A 14,773-nucleotide genomic window follows, 5' to 3' on the forward strand; every position below is an offset into this window, starting at 1 on the left:
CTGTTGCATCCTTCACACAAAGAATCTGCCAAACTGGGGAAGAATCCCTTGATTGGCCAGAGGCAACGCATTCTGGAAATCACTGTTTTCTGAGCAGGAGGATCAGCAGAACCTCACCATCTGCTAGCAAATATGTGGTGCTGATGGCACGTGCAGCAGGTGACTAGGCTGAGCTAGGCACAGTGACTAGGCTCAGTACCTATGTTCACTGAATGCCAAGGAGGGAATGCATGCATACAGAGCTCTCTCTAGGTGAGGCGTTCCTTTCTCACAGCGCAGTAAGTCTACTGACACTGTATTTGCCTATGGGCATGGAATTTAACAGGAGGCTAACCTTCCTCTTCCTAGGGATGGGTTCATCAAAGAGAAGGTTGCTTGTTTCAGCTTCATCAATGCCATCATCTGGCTGGGAAGGTGTTCGAAAAGCTTTAAAGCTGTCAGCTGACAGAGGTGGAGATGGGGTGGATGGGTTGGACTGGTCACTGGGAGCATTCCAGCTCCAGTATCCACTGCTGCTGGTACTAGAAGGCACAAATCCTCCTTCTTTCCAAGATCCGTTTAGGGATTCTGTCAAGAACAACAAAAGCTGTCATTACAACAGTATCACCTTAGGGCTAAGGAGTTCTTTTATCTAATGCTTAAATACAATGTTAGCAATTAACTGGATAAAGAAATAAAGAAAAGTGAAAGCCTTGGAAGCAGAGAGGACAATTACATCTATCCCACAGCACGCAGATTACATTTGTCAACATCCAGATTCCACACTTGATTTTGTAGTTTAGAAAAAAAAGCATTTTTGTTTTTAAACAAATTCTGGGCAAATAACCTGCTTTAGAGCGTAAACAGCAACAAGCACTCAGATACTGCATGCACAATCAAGGAAAAACATTCAAATACATTCCCAACTATTAACCACGAACACACAACTGCAGTGGGATGTAAGGGCAAGCTCCAAACCACTGCACCACAAAGAGGAGAGAGACCCCAGGAGGAGGACACAAGTTGTGAGCCCCAGGACACCAACTGCATCTGTGAAAACAGAATCATCATCCAACTACTGATACACCACAGGAGAACATAATTGCACTCTCACTGCCTTCTTATTATCTGCCAGTGTGCGCACCTCCATCTCTTTTGACTCCAGTGTAATGGAGGTGGTACATATCCTCAGAAGGATTTGCCTTTTTTAATACAGGCGTGGGGTTTCACATGTGGCTTTTGTGGCCCTGGATTGCTTTTTCACCTATCTGCTGCAGGTACCCGTCCCTCACTGCAGCAGCTACCTTGGCATTAGGTTGTAAGAGACCCCCAAGCCCACGGGTCACTCCGCGACGTGGCAGGTGGGAGTAAAGCACTGTCTTTGCAGTCCGAGGCATGATTTGAGCTGTATTTCACGTGCTGAGGTCCTCAGGAGCTAAATGCTGGCATGTCACTCTTCTTAGCCCCTAAAGGGCCTCTGGCAGGAGAGAAACGCTGGGGTCACCAGCAAATGTGTGGATTGAGCACATCCAGCAGTGCAATGCCAGACACCACAGGAAGCTTCAGGAAGCATCTATGTGCACGTGTGCATGGATGGTTTGGTGAGCTTTCCCCAGAACTCAGGCATCAGGAGTTTACCCAGTGGCACCACAGGTGTCTGAGCATTGTGCAATACCCAACTTCAGAGCTGGCAACGAGGTAAAATTTTAGCTGTTGAAGAAACATTATTCATTCTAAGTGCAAGACGGAGTCTTTTCAAGTCTCTGCCTGCTTTTAAGAGTTCTGCAGAAGTCACTCCTTCATTCCTTTCCAATTTCTTACAGTTAAATTTAACTAACGACATCAGCAAGAAAAAATAACATCTGCCAACTGCTACCAAAGCCTTACCCCAATCTCACTTAAACAAATGACTGTTACGCCTGGTTCAGTTGGTTTTGGATGAAACCTTTAATCATTAACATCAGCTGCTCATAAAGCTGAATTTGGTGCTTCATCACGTAAGCACACGTGTAAGAATACCTTCTTGCACAGTCAGTAGCCAAATCCATGCACTTACTGACAGAGGGCACTGATCACAAACCCCACTTTTCCTGAAAAAATAAATCCTGTTTGCAAAAGGACATACACATTTCCTGTAGCTAATAAGTTACCATACGAAAAGGTAATGTTTTGACTCACAGCTACAGACTTCTGAGTTTTCACATGACTGTAATCGAGGTAGGCTTTGCTTCTTGTAAGTATCTGTACTTGAGCTGCTGGTCAAAGCCAAGAAATACATCTGGTATCAACTTGTGAACTTTGCATAGTTTAAAATTTCCATTTGTTCAAATAAACAAAGGAAACAGCACTCTCTCAACTACTACTTTCTGACACATTTACAGTGGTACTTTGTATTCTCAGTGTTTCTAGCTCCTCCTCACCTTACTGAGAAAGAGATTTAGATCAAGAGAACGCCTTGAAAGTAGTGTGTGAAATGTGAATAAGGCTGACAACAGGAAAAAAAGAAAACAAACACTGGTTCTCGTTAATACCAACAAATCTGCCAATGTAAAGGAGATCAATATATAAATAAATGCAACTTACTCTTACTTTGGTGCTCTTTTCACATTGCTGGAGTTGCGTGAAAGAGAACCAGACCAAGCATTACTCAGCTGCAGAGAAACAAGGGCCAAACTCTGATCCAATTTATGTGGGCAATCACACCCAGTAATTCCAGCAAAGATTGGATTTTCACATTAATGCCAATATCATTATTTTGTTTTACTTCCAGGCAAAATTCTAAAGAATTTATTTTAAAAGAAATGCTCCTGTAATTACTGCTGCTTATTGCCTCTTTTGTGAGGGGAAAGGATGTACAAGGAATTCATCATTACTAGGTTTGTACCTCACACTGCTAAGAGCAGAGCCCAGCCTTGCCATACCAAGTGAGTTTTAAATTATCCAATCTTTGCATTTTTATTGAAATCTTTAGTAAGCTTCCACTTGGGAAATATTAAGATATTCAGGGAGAACGTGCTCAACAACAGCTTCAAAATCTTGTCTGACTACTGAAAATATCTGTATCGCTTTTTCAGGCTTGTCTTCCCAGATTTCAGGCAAGATGCAAACCGTCTACATGAAGAATATCAAATCAAGCACTCCGCCTGCATAGAGAAGTATCAAATGCATCTATCAGCTACCATTTAGTTCTTAGTAATTCAAAGAGGCTTCTTTGGGAGATCTTCCCAACCAAGCCATGCCAGCTAACGTGCACTTTGGGAGCTGCCACCTGCTCAGCCTGACGGAGGTGACTGACACCACTCTGCCCCACAAGCAACACCAGACCATGACAGGGTTGCTAACGGGACCCCAGTGTGCCCCAGCTGCTCTGATCCCACAGGGCTGCCACCGTCAGAGCCTCCTCAGGGCTCATCACGGCAGTGCTAACAATAAACAGTGCTGGTTTTAAACACCTGGAAGGTGCATGCCACAACACAGATGGCATCCGTGGCTTCTCACAGCTACACTTCCAGCTACTGAGCTAAATGGACAAAGCTTACATTTTCTGCAAAGAAATGAGAAAAAAAACAAACAACCCATAATGCTCATATAAATTCCTTTAAAACTGGGGCATTCCTCAAAGATTACACTTAATCACAGAATCTTAGAATCATGGAATGGTTGAAGTTGGAAGAGACCCCTAAGATCACCTAGTTCCAACCGCCTGCTATAGCCAGGGACACCTCCCTTCAGAACAGGCTGCTCACAGCCCCATCAGCCTGGCCTTGAATGCTTCCAGGCTGGGGGCATCCACAAGCTCACTGGGCAACCTGTTCCAGCATCTCACTACAGTCACAGTAAAGAATGCCCTCTGAATATCTAGTCTAAATCTCTCCTCTTCCAGTTGAAGACATTTCCCCTCATCCAGTCACTACCTGCCCTTACAAAGTCTGCTAAGCATAACCAAGCCTTTCAGAGGGTCATCCCCGGTAACAGTGAGACCTGCAAAGAGTACATTCCTATTAACTGCAATCTGTAAGTATTCCTCTTAGCACTCATTTACAACAGGAGTACAGTCAGCATCTATTTTAAAAGCTGCAAGTGAATAAGAAAAGCCAGCGTCATACAAACAATGCTGATACATCCTAACGAGGGGTCCTCATTTAAGATTAGTCCTTAAAATATATCAGTTTTAACCACCTCTTGTACCTCCAGCCAAGCTTTCATAGCTTAATCACAATTCCTTAGCCTTTCTACTATGATCACGTACTTCTTGTGTGTTTTTATCTGGGTGCCTCGTGTTACACCATGAATTAAGCAGCCTTGTAAGGGGTTATGGGTCTGACAGCAGGCCCCAGAGCTGTAGAGAGCACAGATAAACTGGGCAGGAACTGCAGACCCCAGCCTTAAGCAGAGCCCTGCCATTGCAAGCCGGTACCACACAGATGTCAGACAAGGGCTGCAGCCCACAGACTGCTCAGCTCATCACAGAGCTGAGGAACAGCCCATCTCAGTGCTGTATGGGCAGGAGCAACTGCTGGTACGTGTACTGTGTATGAGCAACTGCAGACACACTGTTCAGACAGGCAGAGCCTCAGTGAGGACAGAAGGCTCCGTGGCACCTGTTCCCCCTCCTGTCCTCCCTGGTCAGAGGGCACCTCCCACCTCACGGAGCAGCTCACTGGGAAGGAAACACTTCCTTCTCCTTTCTGCCCATCCTTTACCCATGGCCTGCATCTTGGTGCTATCCCAGCATTACTACTTTCCAGCCTCTCTTGCCTTCTCCTTCACTGCACTGCAACTCCTGCCAACCAGCTCCCAATGCTGCTAGCAGACCGTTATGCCAGCAAGCAGAGCCACTCTTCTCCTTTCAGCTCCCTGCCCCCCTGCACCAGCTGTCCTCCATTCCCAGGTGTGGGTTTTTCAGCACAACAAGGCTTACCGTTGGGTCGGATGGGAGGGCTGCGAACCAAAGGGCTGGTGGATAAACTGGTCAGTACCATGGCTGCTGTCACTTTATCCATGTCCAATTCTTCCGGAGATTTTCTAGAAGACAGCAAAGGGAAGGCAGGAGGCACATCAGCAACTATTTCAATCGTTAGCATTCTGGCCATTGAACACCAAACCAAACCCTAGGACAGCAAAGCACAGCGACCAAAGCAAGCAAGATACTGCAAGATTTCCTCCTCCATCAACCTGAACACATTAAGCACCAACTTTATGCAAACAAGCTCACTGTTAATGGAAAAAGCAGTAGAGAAGAGAATATGTCTTCAGAGAAAGTTGTCAGGATTACTGTGATCCTCCATTAGTTTGACTCTGTTCCCTTTTCTCAGAACTGCAGCTATTCACATGCTAAAAGCATGCGCTGCTCTCCGCAGGAACCAGAGTGGAGGGATGATGTTTTTATTTTGTTGCTCCATTCTAATACTCTTAGCTCTCCAATACCTTCTCTAATCCTAAATTTTTCCTAATCAGACTATTAATTATTTCAAACCCACACACGCAACCCATGCTCTCTCCACCTGCACTGGCCTTTGGTTTTACAGCACCTATTCAAACACCACCAGCCATGAGCTAACAGTGACTGCAGAAGTGATGCTGCAAAGGGTGGTCCTTGCCTGGCCAGCAGCCTCAGCACCTGAACAAATTCAGCTTATTACATCGGCAGAAAACCGATGCAGACAGCCCATGTCAACGCATCCAAACGAAACTGCCAAACCAGCAGGTTCAGCAGACTTTGGCTCCCCACTGCCTTAGGACAGGGGAATCCAGGCAGCTTGGTCGCCCAAAGGAGCAGGACGGGGCTGCAGTCCCCTTTCAGGAACCCCACCCACTGTTCCCACTTGCTTCCAGCTGGGGTATGCCGAGATGGCACACAGAGCTGTCTGACACTTCAGATGCTGACTTTATCCACCGACCTGTGTGCAGCAATCTCAAATCAAGCAAAGGGCTCATTTACAGGAAATTATGCTAAGATCCAAACCTCCTGATATTCCACTGAGTAAATCTCAACCTGCTCCACAAAACAGTGCCCAGCTGCTTTCTGGATGATGCATGGAACCCTGTGGATGTCCACGAACCCTTCCATGCCAGAGAACATAGCTCTTCATGACTGTCTTTCCTAACACACCAGTGCCTGGAACTGGATGCTAATGATTGATCCTGCTCCATTCTTGTTACAGCCACAGAAATCCCCCCTTTCATTCAGCCAATGTTTTTGCAAAGACCACAGCAGCCATCATCAAATACAAGAACAGGTTTCAGATGCCTTCTGTGACCAACGAACACCTGAACCCATCACCCTTCACTTCCTCTTGCCTGCAGTGTCACTTAGAATGCTGAATTCCTCTGCACCCAGCAGACTTTTCCTCAGAGATGACATGGAGATGCTGCACTTCTGCAATAGATGAGGAAGACATGCTGGGAAAGCCAACCCCTAGTGACACTGATTTCCAACAAGACTGCCCTGTGTGTGGCAACAGGATTAATGTGCTTCTCTCCAGGCCTCTGCAGAATTGCAAAATCACGCAACAGCACTTGCTGCAAGTATTTGCCAGTGGTGTCAGTATTTCGGAGTCTCCAGACCCAGAGCTAATCCCAAACACAGTTACTCCACATATTCTATACATTTAACTTTTTCTGGTTCTTCTGCGTTGCTGCATTTGTCTTCTCTCGGTGACTCACACTGTCGCTTTCAAAATCCACCCTTTGCTCTGGCCTGGTGTCAGTGATGCCCCAAATTGTAAGCAAGTGCATCTGTGCACAAGATGAACATTTTCACATGTAAGCAAAGGCCAGGAATAGCCACGAGACCTCCCTCCATTTCTGAATGCCCTTGCAGTTACAGGAATGCTTTTCTTTTACCTGATGAATGTAACATTCCAATATGGAAAGCCCAAGTAAATACAACCTCACTACCTACAACCCATTTTGAATTCCAGCCATTTTCACTACTTCCTGCTCTTCAGATGCTCTCAGCAGCCCAGCAATGATGCACTCTTACTTCCCAGCCACAACAACTGCAGCAGCTACAAGTGGTGCCTGATGTGAATCCGCTCCCAAACGCACTTCTACAGTTTGGCTAATAAATGTAAACAGACATTGCATGCGTCATTCAGCCAGCACTGCTGGAGGAATAGCAGCAGCCTTCAAGACACAGGCAAAGCACAGAACTGAAGACAGGAACCACTTAAGTCATCTGCATTCAGTCAGCATCACACTGAGTCGAAATCTTGAGACTGCCCCACTCTTTTCCAGCTTTCTGTGCTGGAAAGCTGAATCTGCACACAGCTGTTCAACAGTGTTCTCAGCTGGAAGGAGAACTGCTCCATTACAAAATGATTGTTCACAAACCATTTATTCCACTATAGCTAATGTGAATTTCTGCAGACTGAAGTTATAATCTCTGGCATTGCTTAAACAACTATTAAGTACAATGAAACCTAAATCAGTTGTAAAATCATCTTAAAATAGTCCTTTTCTTTAATAAACGAGCTCAACTTAAATTTAGATGCTATCCTTGCCCATTAACACCTTCAGTCTGTCTTGCTGATGAATCCACCACTTTTTTGAAAGTCGTTTAAGAAACTCCATCTTTCTCAGAGCAATGTGAACTTAAGATCCAAAAGATGAACAGAAGAGGGCAAGCCCAGGGCCAGGCAAGTGTCCCAAACCACCTGCCTCTCAGATGGCCAGGGTCAGCTCCGGATGAGACTTCTGGCAGAACCTCCTGCAGCACCACCACAACCCCATGCAGCATCTGCAGTCCCTTGCAAGCCCTCATTTGGGTTTTAATGCTGAGCTGATCCACTTGAGCCTCTGAGGGAGGTACTCCCTTTTGCTTTTGTGTTTTTTTGACTGGTCCTCTCAAAATGCCCCTGAAGGCAGCCATCAGCCACACAATCAGGAGGCTGACACAACATCCAGCATCCCACTGTCACATCCCACAGCTGACTCTCCCAAGGATCCACGATTCCTCATGGGACTGAACTCTACTACTGAATGCTACTATGCCATTAGCTGGACACTGCTCTCCATCCAAAACCCAGCTGACGGGAGTGGGTCACCACTTCTGTTGGTGAAATACTGTATGAATATGCATGAGTACCTGTCACAATCAGAAAAATAGTTCAGTATATTAGAACTGCTCTCTCCCTCCCATAGTTGCTCTTCTAAATGTTCATACACAGAGCCACCTTTAATTATTACTTGCACCACCTGATTATAAGTACATGACATTGAGGTGGTCACACCGAGCGCTGTATCAATACTGACAGATAAACAAGTTGTTAAAAAGCCTTTTGCAGTGCAAAAATATAGTTCATCATATAACAAATTGTTGTAATCAGTGTACTAGGAACAGCAGAAGTTCTGAAAGGAGGGAAAATCCTACATTACACTCGAGTACAATCAAAACAAATTTAAGTTTCTTCATCATTAATGACAAAGGCAATATGCTAACAAGGAAGCAGCAAGAGAAACAACGCATGTGGCTGCAGCTCCACATATCTGAAACAGCTAGAGATCTACCACACTGTGCTGAAAATGCTATTAACCCTTGCAATAGCTTGTATTTACAATAATACTTGGTTACCCTTGATGAACTCAAACTTCTGACAGTACAGATAAATAAATAAACTGATTTTGCTAGCTGCTGATGTTTCTGATTGTTTTGTTGATTATGAAAACTAAAAATTAACCTGCTTTATAAAAAAGGGAGATTATTATCCAAAGAATGATTCACAGAAACAGTCAGAGGTCCCGAGCACTCAGTGGTAAAAAATGAAGCAAAACAGAAATATTTTCAGAGATTGTATTAAATAACTACAGTGCTACAATGATACTTCTTCAAACATAAGGGAGAGTTACTATTTACACGTCTGAAAAGAGAACCACTGTTTGATATCTGAAGCACAAACACAGTAATATGACACACTAATTAGAAGCTAGGAACTTCTGCTTATGCTTGTATTGGCCACACATGCAATTATCCTTCTTCACACTAACTTTGCAATATTTGCAGGCTAGCTTCTATTTCTGTGTCTTTCTTGGCTGTTCTGCTTATACACAAGCAATTCTTTAGGATGCTAACAGCTACTAGAAACTAATTATGATCCAAGTCCTTATTACACAGATACAGGAAATTTTCTTCTGAAAAGCATACTTGAAATTCTCAAGGAGAAAAGAAAAAGGCATCAAAGGCCACCTCAAAGCACTCCACCTCCCTCAGGCTGATCTGATAGACCCTGGGATTCAATTATTCAAAGCATCCTTGGAAGCCTGGCTGGTCTGTTAGAGGCTGAGCAGATTTTATTGAGTTATCAGTAGAGCAGATACTGACTTTCTATCTGGACCATAATGGTTTAATGACAATAAAGTGCCTGCAAATCAGTTGTACCATATGGGAGGCATTTTTCGCAAAGTGATTTTCAGCATTTTGGAACAGAAAATCTGTTTAACAGGAGAACTGCAGGGAAAGAGATTGGTAACAGAGCGTTTCCTGAAGTCTTTCATGTTTCCTCACATCAGACAATGCAATCACTTTCCCTATGGCTCTGAAAAAAAAAAGAAAAAAGAAAAAAGAAATAAACGACTCTAAACTCAGATATTTTTCTAGTTATCCTTTCTAGCTATCCTTAACAGAGCTAAAACTTAACAGAAAACAACCTATCACTTTCAACAACCATTTCAGAGATGTAGATAACCGTGCAACCATGAGCTCTCAATTCCATGAGCAGCTGATATACCCCTCCTTGTAGCAGGGGGAAAATATCTCTAATACAAGTCCTTTTTATCACTGCCTCCTAAGAGCCTCCTCTGACTTCTTAAAGTTAGCTGAAGTTTGCAACGCGTTCAGATGGGAGCAGGACTGAGCTCTAGGTCTCCTCATCTGATCTACACCATGTGGAGCATCAGTGTGATGGAGTGGGCAGTGGAACACTACGGTAATTAGAGAATTGTAGAATCATAGAAATTGTTTGAGTTGTAAGAGGTCTTTAAAGACCTTCTGGTCCAGCTCTCCTGCAATGAACAGAGACACCTATAGCTCAGTCAGGTTGCTCAGAGCTCCATTCAGCCTGACCTTGAATGTTGCCAGGGACGGGGCATCCACCACTTCTCACCACAGGGCAACCTGTTCAAGTGCCTCACCAACCTCACTGTAAAAAAGTTTTTCCTTATATCCAATCTGAATCTCCTTTCCTCTGGTTTGAAACTATTTTCCCTTGCCATGTCACAACAGACCCTGCCAAAGAGTCTGCCCTCTTCTTTCTCATATCCCCCCTTTAGATACTGAAAGGCAGCTCCCAGGTCTCCCCAGAGCCTTCTCCTCTCCAGGCTGAACAGCCCCAGCTCTCTCAGTCTGTCCTTATGTGGGGATGTGTTCCATCCTTTTGATCATTTTTGTGGCCATCCTCTGGCTGCAACAGGTCCACATCTCTCCTGTACTGAGGACTCCACATCTGGACGCAGTACTCCAGCTGAAGCCCCATCAGAGCAGAGTTGCCCCTTGCCCTGTTGGCCACCCTTCTTTTGATGCAGCCCAGGATACGGCTGGGTTTCTGGCCCGTGAAGGCAAATTGCTGGCTCATGTCCAGTTTCCCACCCACCAGCAGCCCCGTGTCAGGGCTGCGCTCAATCCTTTTATTCCCCAGCTTGTACTGGTAGTGGGAGCTGCCATGACCAAGGTGCAAGATCTTGCATTTGGCATCACTAAACTTCACTAAAAACCCACTGCTTGTACCTGTCCAGGTCTCTCTGAATGGGATTCCATCCCTTGAGCATGTTGACGGTACCACACCACTTGGCGTCACCTACAAACTTGCTGAGGGTACACTCAATGCCCCTGTCGATATCACTGCTGAATATATTGAAGAGCATCAGTCTCAGTACTGACCCCTGAAGGACATCACTCATCACAGATCTCCATCTGGACACTGATACATTGACCATCTGTCTCTGGGTACTACCTTGCAATCAATTCCTCATCCATCAAACAGTCCACCCATCAAATCCACATCTTTCCAATCTAGAGAGAAAGATGATGTGGGGAACCATGTCAAAGGCCTTACTGAAGTCCAGACAGATGGCATCAGTGGCTCTCCCCTTGTCCACTGACACAATTACGCCATCATAAATAGCAACAAGGTTGGTCAGGTGTGACTTGCCCTTGTGACGCCATGCTGGCTCTCTGGTGTCACCTCCTTCTCTTCCATGTGCCTTAGCACAGCTTCCAAGGAGGATCTGCTCCACGATCCCAGCACAGAGGTGGGGCTGACAGGTCAGCAGTCCCCTTTGTCTCTAATACCCATAGGCTTTTGACTTACTTGTGGCCATCCTTTCAATAGCTCTTCACATTCTACTTTTTCCCAATGTACAGGGCAAAGCTTCCTCACCCCCTACTCCTTCCTTTCCTGTCCATTCTGAACAGCTTGTAGCCATCAAAAACCATACCCTAGTAATGGGAATCATCCCACCAGGTTTCAGTGATGGCAATAATGGCATGGTTTTCTAGTAGCACAGTGGCTTCCAGCTCTTCCTGATTGTTTTCCAAGCTGCGTACACTGGTGTAGAGACATTTCAACTCCACATCTAGCTTTCTTGTCTTCATTCCTTTTGAGTATTTCCCTTGAGTTTCCTTGTAATTACTGACTGTTGGTAAGGTTGACAATTTTAACAATTTAATTCTATTTATGTAGAGTATTAAGAAAGCCAAATTCAACAATGGAAGATAAACTGTAGTTGGCACAATTTTATATATTGAAAATGTTGATCCAATGAATAATTTTTCTTTTCAAGCAACCCTGATTTAACAGGAAAACTCATCTTGCTGAAGAGCCCTGAGGGCAACAACAGAAGTTGAAGTAGGAATATGACGCAGAAATTGGCCACTTCAAAACAGAGTAATCAAATAAACGGCAATCACTTCATAGGCGATGAGTGCAAAGCAAAAATTAAATTCAGAAAGGAATAATAGAATCCTGCAGAGAACTGTTTTCCCTTCCAGTCATCCACAATCCTTGAAGATTTTCTGGGAAGATTTTCTGTTCCATCACCTCTATGTTAAAAGGCCACTTGCTGGTGCAGTAAGTAAATCAGCCTCTACAAATCACTTCTTAATAGTGCCTTGAAGCAACAGACCAGTTATTCCAGATATCCAATCTATTCATGTTCATCCCTTCTCTGCCTTTGCTTATTGCTGCTGTTCAAGCTTGTTCAAAGGCATATCCACTTTCATAAATGGGATCATTTCAATGGTACTGCTTACAGGATAGTAAATTTTGCACTTCTGAGTAATGATGCACTCTGTGGGAAGAGCTGCTGGACCACTGGCTACAGCACCCCTGAGGCTCCTGCTGTGGGAATTTTGCCTTTCCCGAAGGCAAATGCAAAATACCACACCAGAAACATCTTGTTCATCTTTCTTGACCCCCTATCAATAGTCAGCAGCATGATTCTCATTTTAAATGAATTTAATTGTAACATTCCCAAAATGTTTTGTGCTATCAATGCCAATATACAGCCCCAGCACATCTATATGGAGCAAACATACCAGCTACTTGCTTAGCACAATTTATCTACAAAAAGTTGCTCTTAGTCAACCTTAAAGAACTATTTAACTACCTTCATGCACCAACATATATCTTTTCTAAAATAATATATGTTTACAAAAGACTTTACAAAGCCTGCAAGTCTCCAGTCCATTTATCCTCATTTCTGCTCACCAATGACTAAAATGAACAGGATGGCGAGCACTTAGCTCCCCAAATCCAATCAGTTTCATGGGGTAAGAGTCAGTTACTCTTCACTGTTAATATTTACGTGTTTAGTCATTTTTATGATCCATGTGATTCTTTTTTTTTTTCTTTTCATCTGAAAGTAAACAGAATTGGAAAGAAGCCACTGCTGCCAGTGCACTGAACAAGACCTGAAGAGCAGAGACAGAAATACATCTGGGATGTCCCTCTGCTTCCTGGCAAGGTAAAACATTATACTTCAACATTAAACGGTAGTTTCTAAGCCATAAGTCAACAAGTCGCAGCACCCTAAAGCTTCCAGGACCATCCTTGCTACAGAAGCAATCCAGAGACACACCTCAGAACTGGTTGAGTTTTGTCCTTCTCAATCCATTAGCAACCAGTTATAGAACAAGACAGGCATAAAACTAGCTCATCTTGTCCTCTCCATTTCTGCCTTCCTTTCACTGATATGTCCTTGGACCAATTGTGCTCCCCGTTGATAAGAGCACATTCTCCATGAACAGAGCTGTTCCAAGTGTTCCTGGTATGGTCTTACCCACACCTTCTGCAAGGACAGGAGTGCTTCCCTGTCTACGGCTGGACTCACAGTGATAGCTCAGTCATTTGTAACAAGCACTATAACTCCACTGCCATTTCTTTCATCAGTTACTTACAGTAAAATAAGTTGGAATTAGTAGGTAATATTGAACTTTTTTCTCCCTTTTCAGAGGCTGCCAGGAACGTTTCCATAAAAATTAAAAGCAGAAACTTCTTTATCTAGAACAGCCCATTACTGATATAAGAGCTCTTCCACATATTTTTCAGGAAGGCCAGGAAGGTACAAGATGCAAATACCAGGCATACATAACCCCACATTTATATTTGGGGCCATTTGGTTCAGTACTCTGCAGCCAGCACTGACTGATTCAAAGGAAGCTGCAAGAGAGATCTTACTGTGATAACCATTCCAGGAATTATAACTTTCCTTACAATCTGTTAACAGATTCAAAAACCACAAACAAAATACTCCGTATCTTCCAACGCATTTGCATTCACCTATAGATCTGGATGCTTCTTTTCTGCATTATCTTCCTCCTCTGCAAGCTGCCCTCATGCCTGGGCTTCATTCATATCCCATGTCAAGGAGCCCTGCAATCTAGTCACGTTACTAGATGAACATTACCTTTTGTCAGGTTTGGTTTGGTTACTTTTCTGATTTATATTGTTTTCCCATTACCAGACAGGGAGAGCAGAAGCTGCAAGTGCAACTTTTGCTCATTGTTACTTAATTTCCTCCGATACATTCTCTTTTTGAGGTGGGCGTACAGAGCAACTTCAGTTTTCCTTCATGCCAATGTTCATCAAGCCACACATCAGGATACGCTCTACTGCTGAGCACAAGGAGTTCAACCACGTTCATTGATTCTATACCATGATGTGTCAGGAGAGAGGGAAGCTAATTTTCTGTCTAGTTAACGATGTGCACAAAAGCTAAAGAAGAATTAGGTCCTTATGATTTAGGAAAAAGAATGCTAGATTACAGACTGAAATAGGTATTAAAAACAAAAACCTCCCCATATTAAAAATACATTCTGCAGTAAGTAAAATCATGCTGCACGTACTCCACACTCCATAATTCCTTCCCAGCGTATAATCTCATTCCAGGTCACATGTACTTTACCATTAAGCCTCATATTTACAACAGATGAGAGGTTCCAGTTGTTTGCTTAAAATGCACTCGCAAATCAAACTTCACGTTGTGAATTGATGAAGTATTAACATCATATTGTCAGGTCCGGCCAACACAATGTGTCTCAACAAGGGCACGTGGTTTTTGGTCTCTCGGGAAACAAACAGCACACAAACATCTCTTCTTTTATACGCCGACATGTATTTAGCCAATCTTTCCTCTTGTCTTTAAAGCAATAGGTCGACGCTTTCAAAGACCTCACTTAACAACTTACTTTGTTCCATAGCACAAACTCACACATGGTCATCTTCTCACCACAGCTGAGATCAGTGGACTTGAGATCAGCCTTCTCATATCCCACAACTTAAAATATTTTTTCTTTACT

The 14,773-nt window shown here is 43.8% G+C and overlaps 1 protein-coding gene across 3 annotated transcripts in view; it reads right to left on the minus strand.

Moving 5' to 3' along the window:
* The window catches only part of ZNF704 (zinc finger protein 704), a 92,863-nt gene that overhangs the window by 27,697 nt on the left and 50,393 nt on the right, over positions 1 to 14,773 (minus strand). For all 3 annotated transcript variants that reach the window (XR_006178417.1, XR_006178416.1, XM_042868958.1), the window contains exons 3-4: positions 4,901 to 5,004; positions 335 to 567 (exon numbers count right to left, since the gene is read on the minus strand). Coding sequence is in view for 1 of the 3 variants with exons in the window: in XM_042868958.1 (XP_042724892.1) it covers positions 335 to 567; positions 4,901 to 5,004 (337 nt within the window). In the remaining 2 variants the exon portion in view is untranslated. The remainder of the gene's footprint in view (positions 1 to 334; positions 568 to 4,900; positions 5,005 to 14,773) is intronic.

This window comes from Lagopus leucura, unplaced genomic scaffold (assembly GCF_019238085.1).
Source record: "Lagopus leucura isolate 7727_CA_CO unplaced genomic scaffold, USGS_WTPT01 Super-Scaffold_100002, whole genome shotgun sequence".
In the NCBI taxonomy this organism is placed as follows: Eukaryota; Metazoa; Chordata; class Aves; order Galliformes; family Phasianidae; genus Lagopus; species Lagopus leucura.